General features: G+C 58.4%; 4 protein-coding genes across 4 annotated transcripts in view; 3 read left to right on the forward strand and 1 right to left on the reverse strand.

Moving 5' to 3' along the window:
- Positions 1-4529: 4529 nt before the first annotated feature.
- VOLCADRAFT_87741 (uncharacterized protein) lies at positions 4530-6411 on the forward strand (the record flags this gene model as incomplete). Its single annotated transcript, XM_002947345.1, has 3 exons — positions 4530-5248; positions 5606-6182; positions 6385-6411. Coding segments are annotated over 3 exons (1323 nt in total), but the record flags the coding sequence as incomplete, so codon positions are not given.
- Positions 6412-8414: 2003 nt separating this feature from the next.
- VOLCADRAFT_87742 (uncharacterized protein) lies at positions 8415-13429 on the reverse strand (the record flags this gene model as incomplete). The annotated part of the gene is made up of 11 exons (XM_002947485.1): positions 8415-8476; positions 8804-8825; positions 9258-9365; positions 9636-9748; positions 10303-10485; positions 10770-10836; positions 11095-11415; positions 11782-11938; positions 12419-12504; positions 12935-13030; positions 13283-13429. The coding sequence occupies 11 exons, from the start codon at positions 13427-13429 to the stop codon at positions 8415-8417; spliced, it is 1362 nt and encodes a 453-aa protein (XP_002947531.1).
- Positions 13430-14710: 1281 nt separating this feature from the next.
- On the forward strand, positions 14711-16419 carry VOLCADRAFT_87743 (uncharacterized protein; the record flags this gene model as incomplete). The annotated part of the gene is made up of 4 exons (XM_002947346.1): positions 14711-14775; positions 15157-15247; positions 15663-15833; positions 16204-16419. 4 exons carry the CDS (start codon positions 14711-14713, stop codon positions 16417-16419), a joined length of 543 nt encoding a protein of 180 aa, XP_002947392.1.
- Positions 16420-16834: 415 nt separating this feature from the next.
- VOLCADRAFT_87744 (uncharacterized protein) overlaps positions 16835-18253 on the forward strand; it is a gene marked incomplete at both ends in the record, with an annotated part of 8860 nt that continues 7441 nt past the window's right edge. The window contains 3 exons of the mRNA XM_002947347.1: positions 16835-17143; positions 17469-17629; positions 17827-17974. Of these exons, the coding sequence (XP_002947393.1) occupies positions 16835-17143; positions 17469-17629; positions 17827-17974 (618 nt within the window). The remainder of the gene's footprint in view (positions 17144-17468; positions 17630-17826; positions 17975-18253) is intronic.

Below are 18253 nucleotides of genomic sequence, written 5' to 3' on the forward strand. Positions count from 1 at the left end.
GGTGGGGGGGGGGAGGGGTAAGACGAACCACACACGATTGAAGCTGCTGCCGGGGCAAGAGAGTAACAAACGTAGAACAGACCGAAAGGCGCCCGTGGCGACCGTGACCTCGGGATGACGAAGTGAAGATGATGTCGGAAAAACTACCTACCTAAGGCGCCAGAACTAAAAAAGCGGAATAGTATTGCCAATCCGTAAAGAAGTGGGAGGGGTGCGTGACCCGGGTGGAGCCCCTCCAGTAGCCGCCTCAGGTCGCCCGGGGGGGGGCGGGAAGACCGGTTCCGGCGGCTGCTGGGTGCGGGAGCTTGCACATCGACCGCAACCACGTAAGACATACATACAGATTTCGCAAGGAGCCCGTACTCGTACATACGGGTGAGGGCCGCGACATGCAGCATGCAATAGCATACAATATGGGAATGGGGGCCTGATGGCCGCAAAGGCACCAGCGCCGTCATCACGACCTCGAACACCGCAGCTACTGCTGTCTATGTGCCGTACTTCTCTACACACGGACACGGGAGAGAAAGGGGAAGAGGTTGCAGCAGACTGAAGGAAGGCTCGGGGGGGAGGGGAGGGGAGGGGAGGTAACAGTAATGCCTAAACAAGCCCCTCATGGCCCTTTCCCCCTCCCCACACAACACCACACAACACCACGCCCGTGTTTCAGACACCGGTGTAGAAAACCCTGAAACCCTAAAATTGTGGCTTTTATCCCGGGGGAAAACTCGAAACCGTTACGGATGTTGTGCTTATGTTTGTATGTCTGTCAGGCCTAAGCGTCCCGGCGAGGTGGAGGGCCGGGACTACTTCTTTGTGAGCCGGGACAAGTTCGAGCAGTGGATAGCGGAGGACATGTTGTTGGAGCATGCGCTGGTGTACGGCGAGTACAAGGGCATTCCCCGCCAGCAGGTACGTACGTGCGTACGTACGTGCGTATGCGTGTATATGGGTAGGTGGGTACGTTGAAATGTTCGTGTGGCGTCGGTGTGTGTTTTGGGGGTGTCGACATCCGGGGGGGGGCCCCGCTCCCGGTCACTCCTTCCGCACCACCACCATCACAATCACCATACCGCCCTTTTTCTCCTCCTCCCCCCCACACACGGTCATTGTCCGTTTTCTCAACATCTCCAGGCGCCCTGAGTGGTACTTGGCTGTTCGGACACCAATGTTTGACTGGGGTTTCACTGCTCGCATACACTCTTCCACTGTCCCCCCCCCCCGGNTTCCCCTTACATACCCCCCCCCGGCACCTTCTTCCCCCACCCCCGGGGGGGGTGCATTCGGATCGGCGGCATATTCCCTTTGCCTCCCTCGCCCTGCCCCTTCCCCTCTCGACGCTTTTGGACGCATGCAGCTTAGCTCAGTGAATGATTTGGTGGCTCCCTCCCCTCGGGCCCCCCTCCCGTCCCTCCTGCCGCGCGCTAGGTGGATGCCGCCGTGGCCGCGGGCACCGATGTGGTGTTGCGTATCGACGTGCAGGGCGCCGCCACGGTGAAGCGCCTCATGCCGGACTGCGTGTCGATATTCGTGACGGCTGACAGCGAGGACGTGTTGGTGCGGCGGCTGGTGGCCAGGAAAACGGAGCCGCTGGTGAGGGCGGGGGAGGGGTGGAGGGGGACGTGGCACGTGGGGGGTTTGTAGGGTTCAGGAGGTTGGGAGGGGGAAGAGCCGACATGGGGGTCTCGCTGGAAATGGATGGGAAGGGGTGTGTGTATGTATGTGGGGGGGGGGTGAAGGGGGGCTGAGAGGTGTGTTGAAAACCCGGGGGCGGGGAGGGAGGGAAGGGAAAGAATGAAGGGGGGTTGGGACAACATGCGCGAGACGGAGACGTTGTATTGGGTTTTGTGGTCGTACAGATCTATGTGTATGCGGTGGGATGGGGTGGGGCGACGAGGTGCTGTCCTTCCTTGGGTTCCGCTGGTTCCTCTGTTAAGTCTGCCGCGATGGACAGGCCCTCCCTCACCCCCTTTTCCGACCGGTCCCCTCTCACCCCACCCCATCCCACCCCCGTCTTTACAACCACCTCTCACACCTCCGCCTCCCAACCCCAGACCCTCTCTACCCCCCTTCTTGTGCCCCGTACCCCCCAACCCCCGCCGTAACTCCTTTGTCTTTTGGCGGTGATTTCCCCCCTGCCTCTTCTCCCCCTTCTCCCCCGCTGCCTACACGGCACGTAATGGGCCCCACCCCCCCGCCCTCGCTCAGGACAAGCTGGTGGTCCGAGTGAAGACCGCCCGACAGGAGAACGAACACATCGCTAACTTTGATTACGGTGGGTGGCGGTTGAGGTGGTGGAGGAGGTGGTAGTGGTGGTGGAGGAGGTGGTAGTGGTGGTGGAGGAGGTGGTAGTGGTGGTGGAGGAGGTGGTAGTGGTGGTAGAGGAGGCGGTGGAATGGGTTGCTGGGTTGGGATGGACGGCGACGGCAGGGGGATGGTTTGACTGGGGGGTTGAGCGAATGAGGGATTGGAGTTGAGTGCTCTTCTGGGGATGTGGAGGTGGGTTGCATGTATGCGTACAGCAAGGCGGACACCAAAGCGCACCGTTTGCTTTAGCGCCGATTGAGCAACGATTGCTTCCCGTCGTCTTGTCTGCTTCCTTCCTTTCCTTTCCTATCTCACATTCCTTAACTAATTGTTTGAGAAAGCGCGAGAAAGTTTTCCTTGGACATTGCTTTATCTTCCATTAATGTCGGCTTGAAATTCTTTTTGATGTTTTTATTCCTTTTTTTACTCATCCCCGGCTGCTGCTACTGCCCTCTCATCTGTGGTTTGGCAGTTGTCGTCAATCGCGACGGCGAGCTGGATGACTGTGTACGGCAAGTGTCGTCCATTATCGAGGCGGAGAAGGCCAAGGTCAGCCGCCGGCTGCACTGACGAAAACGCGGAGGAGGAGGAAGGAGAGGGAAAGGACGTGAAAATCTCTTTCCGTTTTCGTTCTCGCCTTTCGCCTTGGAAACAAGAAGCTGGAGGAAAAGCTCCTTACTTGCGCAGCGCTCGCCTTACGCGGTACACTTGCCGTACACATTCGTACACCAACGCAGACGCAACACAAAGAGGCAAGGCTGACAGCACGGCCACGGCTCGCGTGTGTATCTATCTATATGTCCATCTGTCTCTTTCTCCTGTGTGTGCGGCGGGGGGGAACAAGTAGTTGATGGCGGCGGGTTGGTTTCTTGGCGGTTTGAGGAGAAGGGCTCTGGATTCTACTGCCTCCCAAGCTACACTCCTCTGGCAGACCGACTCGCCGTTGTCATATCCATCCGTCATCAAGTTCACCACCAAAAGCCCGTCACCAGTCACAAGAGTCACAATGGGCAGTACCCCCACCCGCCTTCTACCCCCCGCAACCCACCAGCCCTGCCTGCCTGTATGCAGCGCCCCAGCCGACCGCCACAAACTTCCGCAACCAATCAACCAACCAACCAACCACAGACAACCGCCTGAACCCAAGACCCAAGTTTTGGTTCAGGTTGTTTTAACAGCGGCTAGGCTTAGGCTGGTGTTTGCACTGTTTTCGTGTGCTTGGCTGCTTCCTTAATGTCGGCTGCTTTGTGATTACTTGTAGCTACTGGTTACCATTAGATGTGCTGGTATTGATATGGTCTGCGGCGGGAGTTACCAGTTTGCAGACGTGATGACAGGCAGGCAGGCGGCCGGTTCTTTGGTAGCTGCGCCGTTTTTGCCGTCCTGAGTTTTGCGTCATATACAAAGGCGCGCTGCATAAGCTCGTGCGTGTACGCTGCATAAGCTCGTGGGAGTTTTATATTACCCCTGTTTATTATGTTTTCTATTAGGACGCAGCGCTGTGTTCTCCTCTCGCGAACCCTGGACATTAAGCAGGGATAGCAGGGGTATGTTCCTAACCGTACCTCGATGCGCTGCGCTTAATAGCTCGCGAAGCCTTGTAAAATTACTAGTGCTTTCGCCAGATTCTTCGGACGAAATTAAACGAGATTTACGACGGCTGGCTCCTGTGTTACGGATGCTGCTTCTGACGCAGCAGCTCTACCCTGACATATGCCCCGTCGAAAATTGCATATCATAACAGAACCTGATCGACTAGCCGTGTGGAAATTGGCTAGCGCCGAGGGCTCCGGTTTAGCTGTGCCTTCGCTGTGTATGAGTGACAAAGCTCAGTCGAGCAGCCTTTCCGTTGCACCTGGGCGAAGCAGGTATGGCGTCGTGTACATCAAACGTTACGATACTTGGAAGAGCCACCAGAAGCTTCGATGGACAGGTGCATATTCGTGTTCCATTATAGGGGTTGGAGCTCCGAAACCGTAAATCGAATTTGCGCGGCAGCTCCGGCACCTGCACTCCCAAGTATCTGTGACCTAAACAACCTACGCTTTTCACCACCATGTAGGAACCTAGGTTCTTCCTTGTATTGACCGTGCACGCAGCTTAGCAGAAGCCACAAAGCCTCCATGTCGGCCAGCAGCCGCGAATCGACCGGTCTCAAGGTTGTTTCGCGCGTTGTGACCGCTCCCGACGTTCGCTGCGTCGTTGCCCGGCCGCATCCTCAGCCGCAGCTGCAACATGGAAACAGCTATCATAATCATTACCATGCTCAGCAACAGCAGCAACAGCAATACCAAATATTGGTTGTCTGCAACGGAGGAATTTGCCCGCTGCTTGCCGCTTGCGATTCCGTCGACGCATCTTCCAGCCCTAAACTGGGCAGTCCTCTTACAGTCACAGGCGCCATGACCTCTCATATCAGCCGCGTCCTTGATGCAACGTTTGAGCCTCGAAGCGGTATGGTCGTTCTAGCTGCCCCGAAGGCGCTTATCTCCTTGGACGCGCGCAACGAGGCGTCGCGTCTTTCAGGCCAACTCAAAGGCTGGTTCGCGAACAGCTGCGACGGCGTCGGCGACGCGGCACGCTACACATCACTGCAACGCATCGTGGCCAGCGCGCCAGGCTATCTTCACATCATGGACGATCAAGGACAGGGCAAGACGTATCTACGGCAGGTCCACCTCCTGGGCGGCTCCTGCGCCGTCAGTACTTTGATGCCTGGCGACGGCGTCTTCACGTACGACCGTTCCACAGGATCGGTACTGTACGTCACGGACTATCGTACAATCAACCGCGTCACGGCGCAGGGCTTGTTGGAGCCGGTAGTGGGGCACGAGGGTTGCAGCTACGACGGCGGCGTCGTAGCCTGCCGTGCATCGCATCGAGTTGACGGCCCCATCGGACTGGCGCGCTTTGTGTCCGTCATCGACATCACCGCAGACGAGTACGGCAACGTATTCGTACTGGACGACGGCGCGTTACGCATGGTTAGGGCCGACGGCGGCGGCGTGTGTACGCTGCTGCCCGACGTCGTTGGCCGGGACTGCCAGGACGCCCGTTTGACCGCCCTCCCTGGAGGCCGCCTGGCGGTCTGGGGCTTTCATAGCCATCACATGCTACTGCTGACACTGCAGCTGCAGCCGGGGCGCTCGCAGTATTGGCCGCTGCTGCACCAGAACCAGCAGCAGCAGCAGCAGCAACTGCCGTCGCAGTCGCCGCACCGGCACCGGTTGTTTCCGCAATCGCCGGCGGCGATGGCGGCGGCGTCCCCGCCGTCGACGTCGCGCCGTTGCGCCGTCAGGTACAGCAGCAGCGGCACGGCGGGCAGCGCCGCAATGGAGCCGTTGCGCATCGCGGCAGAGTCCCCGCCGGACGTGGTTATCATCGCCGGCGACGGCGGCACCTCCTTCCCGGCCCACCGCGCCGTTCTGTCGGCGCGCTGCCTCTACTTCCGCAAGCTATTCTCCGCCAGCTTCGGCGGCGGCGGCGGCGGCGGCGCTGCCAGCAGCGGCAGCGACGACATCGTAGAGGTGCCGCTGCGTGGCACCGATCCCGACGCCCTGGCTGTCGTACTGCGCCACATCTATACAGGGTCCTTCGAGCACCTAACCGCAACGGCAGCGGCGGCGGCGGCGTCGACATCGGAGCCGCTGCGCGCCGTCGCGGCACTCGCTGACCGACTGCTACTGCCGCAACTGTGTGCGCACGCGCAGGAGCTGCTACTGCGTGACTTGGCGCCGGACACGGTGGTTTCGGAGATGCTTTGGGCGGAGCGCGCAGGGCTACAAACCCTGTTGGCGCAGCTCGAGCAGTACTTTGTCGTACATGCGGCGGAGGTGGCGCAGCAGGCGCCGCAGAGCGTTGATCGGTTATTGGAGGTCGGCAGTCGGGGGCTGCTGAAGCGGCTACTGGTCCTCAGGTGCGGTGGCGGCGGCGGCGACGTCGGCGGTGGCGGCGGTGGCCGTGGCGGTGGCGGTGGCGGTGGCGGCGGCGGTGGCGGCGGCACTGCTTTCCCCGCTCCCTCCAGGTCTCCAACCGTGCCGCATGTCACCCGTTCGCCTGTGCGCTCGCCAAATCCAGGGGGGGAACACTGAGAACCCCGGATAGGATGGCGAAGCAGCCAGGTGGTTGGGTGTGGAGGAGGAGAGAGAGGCGCCGCGAGGGCAGCGATGCAAGTGGATATGGGTGAGAGTCGAAATGGGTTACTGCAGGTTTGTGTGTATGTATGCACATACGTACCTCTTGTGCATGTGGTCCATGTGAGCCGATATGCAGAGGATCTGTCTGTCTGTTTGTCTGTCCGTCTGTATGGATCTGTATGGACCGGTACATTGCTTGGGTGGCACTAGCAAGCGGGATCTAATCTAATCCTCAACTACAACAAAGGCATAGCATGTTATTTATTTACATATTACTTGGAATATCTTACAGTATATACATATTTATGATTTGGGTTATACGAGTTTTTCGCTCCACGGGGGTGGAGAGGGGAATCCGGAACCAGGCTTGGCGTATAAAAACATGTGGGGGGGGTAACGATGTGGGTCCATGCACGTTCGCCTCGACTCTTGTACGGCGCACAATGAGAGAGCGCGAGAGAGGGGAACAGAGCAAGCTTGTCCTCACTTTTTTCCCCGATTTCCCCGATTTCCGCTGAACATTCTCATTAGTAGTAGTGTGTTGGTTGATGATGGCGGGTGGCTATGGTAGATGGTCCGCAGGTCCCCATGGCCCTGCGAGAGTGCGCAACATCTGTACGGTAGGTGGAGCTGCGGTCAATAAGTCGAGGTGTACGGCACCGTACAGGAGCGGTACGATTTATTAGGACAAGGCCGTATGGCCGCGCCACTCGCCAGCGAGTAGATTGCTTTGTAGACTTATAGCTGTGTAGCCGGAAAGCTGAATGTGTAGTGTAATGTACAAAATTGGACGGGAAAAGGAAAACAGCGGCTTGACAGTTAACACAAATTCAGTTTGCCGGACATTAGTTCGGATTTACACGAAACATTTACACGAAACATGGTGTGTTAGATTAATCACATACTTGGCATCCAATGTAATGAAAAGCTATTATAAGATATAGCCATACCCAACCCATGCCCACATACCAGTTATATTAAACTGATCGCCAGCTGCCAGAAGCTGTCCACGCAAGAGGGGGTCATGTCTAACCCCCCTTTTTAAAACAGGTCTGACTGCTCCGCAGAACCATTTCAAACGAGAGCCGTGTTGTATCGTTACTTCAGCATTGGGTGGGTTTAGAAAAAATTCTCAAGCAGCAGCGGAGATTTAAAAGAACTTTCGTCCATCGGAAATCATCCTTTCCCCTTACCAAACCGCATCCCGCGGCCCATGATGTTTTGGACCAACGGGCGGGTGCGTGCCTTGAAGGGGAAGGGGAAGGTCGAGGATAAGCTGCATTACATGTTATTACACCTGTTATGGCGAAATTTGCACAGCGCAGTAGGTGGCATCATCGTCCCCTCAGATGGGGGACGTGAATCCGTTTCCTTCCATACTCGCTGGCAAATCTGGAAAAGAATGTTCATGCTGTCGAAGGGATGCCGTCGAAGTCAGCCCGAAGAGCACCCTAAGGGAGGCAGACATCGCCATCAAGCGGGTTCGGCATCCGGGAAGTGGCCGGACAAAGGCCGCAGCGTTGTAAAATGTGGAGTTCCTGGTTTGTAGATGCCGGGCCTCCCGCCATCCCGGCTAACTGATCGGTCAACTGAACCACAAGGCCATTGTTATCCGGTCCTTCAGCATTGTAACGAGCACACTTAATGTATTAGTCCATTTCTGATCTGAATTTTTTTCCCGCAGGAGTAGGCGTTACAGTCCGTCGGCTCCATGCATACTGTCCTTGTGGGGGTTCAGGGTGGGCTTAGGGTATCATATCTATGGATAGTGTACCCCGGATGGTAAGCTCCTTGTAAGAGTCCAGTGTCATTTTACCCCAACCCTGCCGAACTTCAGGTGGGTTATTATAAGGCCCGGGACCCACCCCCCCTTCCCCACCCCCCCGTCCCCACCACACGGGGTCCCAACCAACCCCCCTAAAACACCGGCCTGCCTCCGTCCCTTTCCTCCCAATCCCTTTCCCCTTCACTTCATTTCCCGGTCAGCCACACCGGCCGATGCACAACCGCCTCCAACACCACCCCCAGTCGCTCTGCAGAACGTACGGCATTACCGTTGGCCGTTAATGTAACCGCCCGGCGGCCCTCACCCAGCCCAAACACCGCCACTTGATCGCGACCCAGCGACCCACTCAGCAAGGACACCGTACGGGGACACAAAACAGCCGCAGCAACAGGTGCAGTAGCTGCAGCTGTAGCAGTAGCAGCATTAGGAGACGAGAGAGGAAGGGGAAGGGGAGGGGAAGGCGTAGCAGTAGCTGTAGCACCAGCCGCCGCTGCTGCAGCTTCAAGCTCCGCTCCTACGTGTACGACAGTCAGCCTTGCCTGCAGCTCGGCCCATCGCCGTCGTTCCCGCGGACCTGCGAACATGTCCACCAGCACCTTCCAGCAGGCGGAGGGGAGGAGAGGGTTTAAATACACACACGCACACGGGGAGGGAGGGAGGGGGGGAGGTGTTACATGACAACAAAGCCGGGCGACGATCAGCCGTCTTCCACTCTCAATATCGCCACCATCGCCACCACTTTCATAGCCTGAGGATGGCACGTGCCCAACCACATCACACCACTCCGGCCCCTATCCCTCCAACCCCCCATTTCCCCCCAAAACACACACAAATACACACACACCAATCTCCTCGTTCGGGATGATTACGTTTGGACCATATTCACCGCCGCATCTTGTCAACAACTCGCCGGCTAATTTTCCCCCTTCTCCCGGGGTTTTCCCCCTCCTCAACCCTCCAATACACACACACACACACATATCCCTAACCCTCCACCACGGCCACCCCGCCACCCCCACCACCGCTACCTGGAATTGCCTACACGCCAGCTCAGCCGCCAGCAACTCCCTCCCTGGAGCCAGCCAGGGGGCCAGCTCCGTCATCAAGGGGGAGGACTTCTCGGCAGCTAGGCAGTCCTTGGGGCCGGGGTTGGAGGGGGGGAGGGGGGAAAGGTCGGGTGGCGGGGAGGGCGGGAGAGGAAGGGAGGGGCACGGGGCAAGTGGGCAAGTGGGCGGGGGAGGGCTATCGAGATATTTAAGGACAGGCATTAACGAGGTCTGGCACTGGCCGGTACGACAGAGCCTCGTACTGCAAGCCGTAACCTTCACCCGTACGGCCTCACAAGGGCCCTTCCGACGCCCCTGTGTTTTCCTCCCCCCCATCGCCACCTTGCCCGTCATCCCCACCCGCCAATGTACGGTACGTTGGGCCCACTGCTCCAGGGCGGGGTCAGTGACGCCGTCTGTGATGCCTGCTTGGTGGCTGACCTCCGAAACCAAACCACACATGGTGGTCACGTCTAGGTTGGTGGCAGTGGGGGGAGGGGGCGGGGGAGGGAGGCTGCGGAGCGAGTCTGTTGTGGAAGGGAGGGGGAGAGGGAAGGAAGGGAGACGGGGGCAAATTTATGAAAACCCATACCTGCAAATAAAAGGATACGCACGCATACGAAAGTATACATGTACGTATGTCCGTACATACCTAAAATTAATCTGTGTTCTCCTCAACGAGTGGCGGGTACATCTGTCTGTCTGTCTGTCTGTCTGCCCGGGTGGCAGCGGCATCACAAAGAGACGTTTAAGCTGGATATCGTAACTGTGTACGTACGTACGTACGTACGTACGTATGTCCTCCCTTCCCGAAATCCGCCAATCTGTGTCAGAAAGAAGCAGCCGTCGCTCCTCGTGCCGTACTCCAACAAACAACTGGAGCCCAATGAGACCAACTGCCACCTCCACACAAACCCAACACACACAAAGAAAAGAAACCACATCCCTCAAGCCAAGCCAAACCAAACCAAGCCGAGCCAAGCTGCCAACGACTTTTCCCCCCAAAACAAATGAACCTGAGACTCACCGGGCCCAACTGCCACGTAAGCCCCACGGGCCTCCAACTGCTGCCGTACATTGCGGTGCACCCCTGACGGGAAGAACAGGACCACCCGGGGGGCCCGCCACCTCCGGGCGTGTTGGGGGGCCGCCGCCACCGCCAGCAGCTCCTCCAACTGGCGACGGAGACCCTTCACGTGGCGGGCGGCACCTGACACCCGGAGTGTGTGTGTGTGTGTGTGTGTGTGTGGTGGGGGTTTCCGGGAAGGCACGGGACACGCGGGGAGTATAGAAAATCAGATTTTGGCAGTTGCAAGCCGTTGGGGATGTTGTTTAGTTGGTATTGTTTCATAAACTTGAAGGCAGTTTTTGTTTTAGGTTAAGCTAAACTGGGGCAACAAGACTTCGGCAATAGAAAAACAGCCAACCGCCCAACCGTCCAACCAACTGACCGAATAACTTCCATCCCAACCAACCGCTATTCCGTCCTCCTACCTGTCCAGTGCACGCTCTCCAGTCCAAACATCTCCTGGTTCTTAACCTCTATCCAGCAGTGCCCCTCCTGAGCGACGACGTCGACCTCAACGGTGAGGTTAACCGCCTTGGAGCCGCCGCCGCCGCCGCGGCTTTTGGGGGTGATGCCTTTGGCAGTGGCGGAGGCAGTGGCGGAGGCGGTGGCGGAGGCGGTGGCGGAGGCGGTGGCGGTGGCGGTGGCGGTGGCGGTGGCGGTGGCGGTGGCGGAGGCGGTGGCGGAGGCGGACTGTGCACGTCGGCTGTTGCTATTGCCGTCGCCACCACCCCCATCACCGGCGGCCATCACCTCCGTCTCCGCCGCTGCCGACGTCGCCGCGGCGGAGGGCCCTTCCGCCGCTAGCACCTCCTCCCTCCTTCCCTCGCCTCTGCCCCCTCCGCCCCCTGGACTCCCTCCTGCCACGTCCGCCAGGAGCCGCTTCTGACCCACTGCCGCCGCGACGGCGCACACGATGCCGTCGCTACGGTCGCCGCCCTGGGGACCGTCGGCCGGCCGTGTCGCCGCCGTCGACGACGGCGGCGCCGCCTCCGGCGGCAGTACAACACGCGCTTGGAAGCGCCGCAACACGCCCACCACCCCTGGAGCGGTCTGCGCCGCGAGGAGCTCCCCCTGCCGGCCCGGGGGTGGCGGGAGGAGGGGAGGGGGAAGGAGGCGTGGCGTGGGTTGGCGTGGGTTGGAGAAACGGATCGTGGCTGTTCCACAATACACACGCACACGCACATCCGCCGACACACCCTCCACGACCCTCTCTCCCCCCCGACTAACTTGCGGACCCTCCCCCCGACTAACTGGTCGCAGCAGAACCACCCCCGCTACGTCGCAAACCACGTCATGCAGAACGTACACCACAGCAGCAACATGTTTGTCGTACGTTTGTACTGTACGGCACAGTGCATGAATGCTACGTCACCACCATTTGGTGTGGCGGAAATGTGCTGCCGTCGCTCCCCGGCGCCCCGCTGTACGACAACCCACCTTGAAACCGCGCAGGTTGTTGATGATGCCCTGGACGCGGCAGGGAGTGAGAGCCAGCGGCCGTACAACGTCACCGCCGCGGCCGCCGTCACCGTCGCCATTATTCCCGCCGCTGGGTGGGCAACAGCGCTGTACGAATTCCAGATCGCTCCGAATCCTGGATGATGACCCCGAAGCCGTACAAGGTTATTTCCTCTAACGTGACGTGACCGGGGATGCGGACCGACCGACCGACCGACAGACAGACAGATAAAGCTGGGCAGACGAAGTAAAGGTTGGATATACGGACAGACAGACAGCTTCGTGACATTAGGAGGAATCGCCTGACGATCCGCTAAGCCGACACGGCAAACCGGAACGATAAGCAAAAGCCCTACAAACCAAATTGCAATTTATGGTCGTCATCATTGGCAATCAGTTTTGCAGGATGCAGGAAGGGTTTGGAATGTGATGGAAAGGGGGCCGTCGTACTGGCAGTTGTGCAACTCCCAACCAGAAACACAACCACTACACCAGAAGCTATGGTAAGGTAACCTAATAACTGTCGACATTTACCAACCACCAACAGAACAAACCAACCAAGAGGTGGGTGAAGGTGAAGGTACGGCTAAACACACCAACCCGACCCAACTCCCACCTTCGCGCCAGCTTCTCCAAATTGGCCACGTGGGGGTGCCGTACAGCCAGGGCGGTAGCCATCGACTGGGCCCTATGGAGCAGCGCCTGGGGCGGGGGGGAAACGTTTTGAAGGGGTGGTCCCAGGCGGACCGGATACGTGGCGTCTAGGTACGACATGTACGACATGACGAAAGTGATCTTTGCGAGCGATCCCAGGGGGAGATTGCGACAGAGGCGTGTGGCAGAGAGCTGGGGGGCCCCGGGAGAGCTAGATCTACAGGGGAGCACCAAGCACGGGACGGTAGGAAACCAACCAATCAACCAATCAACCAACCAACCAATCAACCAACCAAGAAGTTGTTACAGCTTTTCCTGAAGGTGCCGCAATTCCTGCAACAGCTTGGAAACGAGCCGGAGATCCCCCGTTTGGATGTGTATGTGTACGTCTGTCTGTCTTTCTGCCTGTCTGTCTGTCTGTATACATGTCTGTATATGTCCACACCCGATATTCCCCTCATTTCCCCCCCCATCTCACCCGCAGGTCTCCGGCGGAGGGTAGCTCCTCCTCCCCCATAAACCCCAGGTTGCCAGTGGCGGGGAGATCCAGTTTCAAATCCAAATCCAATGACAGCTGATCCAGAGAAGCCGCACCAGATGGGACAGCTGGAGGTTCGGAAGACGGAGGCGGCGCCGCCCGGGAATGCAGTAAGGCTGACGGCGGCGGCGGTGGCGGTGACGGTGACGCGACCGTGCCGTCAATGGTGGCAGCGGCAGCGGCGGCGGCGCCACTTTCTGCGGCAACAGTAGCGGCGGCGTTAGCACCAGCCCCTATTGTGGCGGGTTCTTGAGTCCCTTGTTGTGGCGGCAGCGGGGAAAGAGGTACGGCATCAGCGGAGGTGGCCGTCACGGCCCCGGTGGCCCCCAACGTTTCGACGCCGTCAAGCGCCAGCTTGGTTCCCGTTTCGGACATGCTGCCTGTCAAGGCTGTGGACTCCGTCACCTCCGCCTCCTCTGCTACTGCCGCTGCCATCGTGGCCGCCGCTAGCGGCACTGCAACAGCCAACACCACTGCTAACGGCCGATACGCTGCGTGGCCGTGGTGATGTCGTACCTGCCGTACAGCACGCGCTGGGCGGTGGTGCTGGTGCTGTTTTCGAGGGGCTGTCCCAGAAAGGGGCTCACGTGACGAGGACCAGTACGGCACTCCAGGAGGGGTTGCCCGGCGGAGGGCCACGGTTCCCGCTGGATTTGTGCGTCTGCGGGGATGTTGTACGGCCCGGGAGCTGGGGAGAGTTTTGCAGCCAAGATAACTCGGCGGGTTCGTGAGGGGCCGGAGGGGGTGGGGGAAGTAGGTGTGCTTGAGGCGGCGCCTGAGTACCTTGGGAGAAGGGAGCCCTGTGGTTGCAAGGAGTTATTGGCGATGCTACTGTTGCTGCCGATGTTGCTGGCTGGCGATGGTGGTGAAGAAAGGTGGTTTAGGAGGAGGAGGCGGAAGTGGCGGCGGTTGTGACACGGCCGCGGCACGGATGCACGCCGCCGCAGCGGTAGGAAGGAGGGTGTGGCTGTGGCAGCTTTTGCAGCAGCGGGGCAGCCGGGGTGGCCGTGGCGACCGCGGCGGGTGGGATGGAGGCGATGCAGGTGAAGCAGCGGCAAGGAAGCTGACTGCAGCTGGGCCGGCAATGGCGGCTGTGGTGCTGGTCCCCGCCCCAGCGGAACGACTATGTAAGGAGAGCTGGTTGCGAAATACCGCTGGGTATGAGAAAGAGCTGTTTAAAACCCTAGGACGAAATCAACCTAATGATGAAGACAGTCCGAGTACATTGATGGAAAAGTTCGCTGCTGCTGCTGGTCGTTTCTGCCCTGGTTCCGGAGCCTACTTTCCAATGGAGTCAGCAGTCCCGTCCGCGCGCCAATATAGCATGTCCACATCAATCTGAAGGAGAGCTCAGCCTAGCACGTATGGGCATAGCGCATATGCGCATTAGCCCGCTTGTTCACAGAAACTTCCGTTGACGCCATTATGGATCAATACGCGCGTCTAAGAGGACCGGCCAGTTTGCCTTCTTTGATGAGACACGAATTCTTTCTTTCCGTCCACCTTTCAGAATTCCACTCCGCCAACCGCATTACCGAACTTCGTCGTACTTAGTTTTGTGTATTGGGTAATGACCACGCAACTAGGTATCGTTATATGGCTCGTTAAATGCCCAAGTTCTATCGCGCGATTACCTTATTGTCGACAATGTTATCATCGCGCTCTTGACAGCAGTGAGCCTTGACAGAAACGTTGTATGCTCTCCGGCTGCAAGACATGGCGAGCATCAAAGCCTTTCTGATTTTCCTGGTCTTAACGATTGAACTTGGAGTCGTCGTGTGGTGCGTTCTGAAGGCCTTTTTGGCGCACATTTGATAAGATCGTTCCGTCTGTGATGCTCGCTCCCGCGCTGCGAGGAGCGCTAATTTTGTTTAACGGCGAAGTATTTACAGCTGCTGACACGTTAGCTGGAGACATTCCTATGCGCGGATATGTACATCCGCCATCCTCTACCCGAAATCCGACCCGATGTGTGGCTGCCAACGCTTCAAACCCATCTCCCACAAAACCCATTTTCACCTCACTAAAGCGGCCACTATTTCTACACATTCATTGTACCCTTACTATGACCCTCATCCCAGACTCCCATCGTTTCTAACCTCCATCGCAACCTCCAACCTCCGAAACCCCTCCCTTTCCCTGCCTCAACCCTTCTCCCCCAGTTGTGCTTTATGGCCGCTCCGAAACCATTTGACTGAGCTAGCTCGCGCCAGGGGCTGGTGGCAGCTGGGCAGCTTTGAACTGGGTAACCTGGTAAGACGGGAGATGGGGAGGGGGAGAGTCGGGGGTGTAGAGGGGACGATGCTGGTTGTGTGGTATCTGTTTGGTGGTCTCGTGGTGGTGGTGATGGTGGTGGTGGGAAGGTTTGGTGGGAAGTTTGTTTTTGAGGTAAATTTACAACCGTCTCAGCACTTCAGAGTTCCAGAGTTCCGGAAGTGGCGGGTCCTCCCTTCCGAAGCGGAGGAGGGATCACACAACATTTAGCTGAAGTTGCAAAGGGCGGAGGGGGTACCAGGAAGAGGCCCCACGGAGGGCTACGAGGCAGGTGCGCCGTGTCGGGGTGAATCGAGTGACGCGAGTCAAGGAAGCACCGATCTCGGAAGCGCTGATCTGAGCGCTGTACGTCTGTGTCTATATCTGTGCCTATATGTAAAATGTATCCCCTCAGGATGTGCTGGTGTTGGCGGTCGCTAAGGAGGTGGTGCTGGTGCTGCTGGTGGCTTCCACCCCGTCAAAACAGAACAGAGCTTTTCGCAGGAAGGCGGGAAGGGGGGCAGGGACGGCGAGGGGGGGTGAGGCTAAGGAGGGGCCGGCGCCGGACGCATCAAACCACAGCACGGTGAGACCGAGGGGGGGACCAGGGGGGCAGGGGGCAGCGGGGCCGCATGAGGAGGGGGGGTGCAGAAAGAGAGAGGGAAGGGGCGTCTGTTAGTGGTGTTTGTCTACAGGTATACAGACAGACAGACAGACGGAGGTTTTCGGGATCCAGGTTGGAATAGGCGGCTTGAAAATATCACGTTCCTGCTCGTACTTTCGTACGCAAAAACACTCTAACCTTTACTTTCGAGAGTTGCCGTTTCTTTCCCGCGGCCACCTCCCCGCCCGCTGGACCGTTCCATTCCCCACTCTTTCTTGCTGCCTTTCGTGAGTCTTCGGACCTTGTACGGCTATGTACGACAACAAGCACTGCCCCATATCCGTACGGACAGGTACGGAAAGCTATCTCAGTTCTGTGCGGCCTGCACGCCGCCTTCCTGTTGGTGAAGGCGGCGGCGGTGGCGGTGACGGCGCCGGAGCAGTTGTGGCCTGACGGGGAGGGGGGTGGTGTCGTACCGCCGCGACCCGACGGACGTACCAACGTGGGCCTTGTGTTTTTGTACGTCAGCATAGGTACGGCGACCGTACTGTGCCTGAGATCTGCGTAATCCTGGGTGTGTTATGTTTCTCGTCTTTATCAAAGGGGGGGGGAAAGAGGTCGTAGCTGTGTGCGAAGAAGGAAAGTGTGTTTGCCGTGAACACTCTGTCGTACGTCCCCTCACACAACATTTGTGTGTGTGTGAAATACACGCAGCTTGCTTGTGCCACCATAATTACATACATACGCACATACATATACGCATGTCGCATATCAGCTTAAAGCTGGTTATTGTATGTGCAAACCAGACATACATTCATACACATACACATACACACACACGTCCACACCTTGACAGCGATCGCCCCTTTTTGGAGCTCCATCTGGGGGGCCCCCGGGGGGGCGGCCCTCCCCCCTCTCGTATTTCCCCCCTTCCCTTTCTCATGCTCCGTTTCCTCGACCCCATGGGTGTTCTGTATGTATGTATGTTTACGACAGTGGTGAGTCTGCTGTCCAGCCTGGCGAGTCGGGGCTTGGCACGGGGGTTGGTTTCGGAGCGTGAGGACGCGTGGGAGACGGAGCAGGACCAGGCGGCGGGGCTGTCAGACGTGGAAAACACGACAAACACGGCTTCTGACTCTCTGCGAACCCCGCTACTGCCGCCAGCAACTGCGGCATCACGCGGCGGAGGGGGAGGAGGCGGCGGCGCGGAGGCAGGGGCGGGCGGGGAGACGGCCACGGAGGGTGTCGAGGTGGTGGAAGAGGCGGCAGCTGTCAAGGCGGCGTCTGCCAAGGTACACGACGTGCCTGTATGTATGTGTGTGTTTCCGTGGAGGGGAGAAGGAGGGCCCCTCCTTCCCTCTCTTTCCCGCTGTTTCCCCCCTTTCATCACTGTTCCCTCTGTCTGAATGCATTGATAGATCATTCCATTCTCCCGCCACTTCCCCCCCTGCCGTAGTCCCGCAGTCCCGGTCAGCAAACATTCCTGGAATGCGGTGTTTGCCTTCTCCTGGACTATTCGTCTATCTCTGGTATCTGCTTCAAGAGTCAGTGGTTCGCCTTACTCCCCTCCCGGCCCCCTCCTTCGTTTCCCCTCTCCCCCCTCCCCCCCCCCCGCAGCGCAAGCACCGCACAGTGCGGGAGCTGCTCCGTCTGGCCTTCGTCGACTTGCCGCTGCTGCTGGTGGCCTTCAGCTGCGGCTTCCTGGCGGCGCTGGGGGCCGCCTCCATCGCCTACCTCACCGGCCAGATGGTGGACTTCGCGTCGATTGAGCTGGACAGGTACACGGGCATGTGTGTATGTGTGTGTATGTATGTATGTATGTATCTCTGGTGTGTCAGATGGGGGAATGCGGTGGGGGGAATTGATGGGAAAGGTTCCGGTGCCGGGCTACGATGTACGACATACACACTCCCGTTCCATTTACACACACACACGCACCCTACCGTACCACCGCACGAACCTACCCATGCTTCAGGTCGCGCTTCACTCGTACCGCCATTCAGTTACTGTTGGTTGCTGGTCTAACCGCCTTATTTACCGGGTGCCGGGGAGGGCTGTTCACCGTTGCCTGCACCCGAATGAATGTACGACTGAGGAAGGCGCTGTTTCACGCGCTGCTGCAGGTGGGCTGAGGATGTGTGTGTGGGGGGGGGGGCCGGGGGTTCCATGGGTGGGTTTGATATGCGTATGTATGTATGTATGTATGTATGTATGTATGTATGTATGTATGTATGTATGTATGTATGTATGTATGTATGCCTTGCAAATAGTTTCCTCTGCCTATCCCCTCTTCGTATTGGTCTTCTGTTTTGCTCGTCATGCAATTGTAACCCCCCTTCTTCCCGTTCTCATTCTGGCGGTTGTGGCGGTTGTGGCGGTTATGTCGTTTGCAGATGGAGATT

Source organism: Volvox carteri, assembly GCF_000143455.1.
Source record: "Volvox carteri f. nagariensis unplaced genomic scaffold VOLCAscaffold_6, whole genome shotgun sequence".
In the NCBI taxonomy this organism is placed as follows: Eukaryota; Viridiplantae; Chlorophyta; class Chlorophyceae; order Chlamydomonadales; family Volvocaceae; genus Volvox; species Volvox carteri.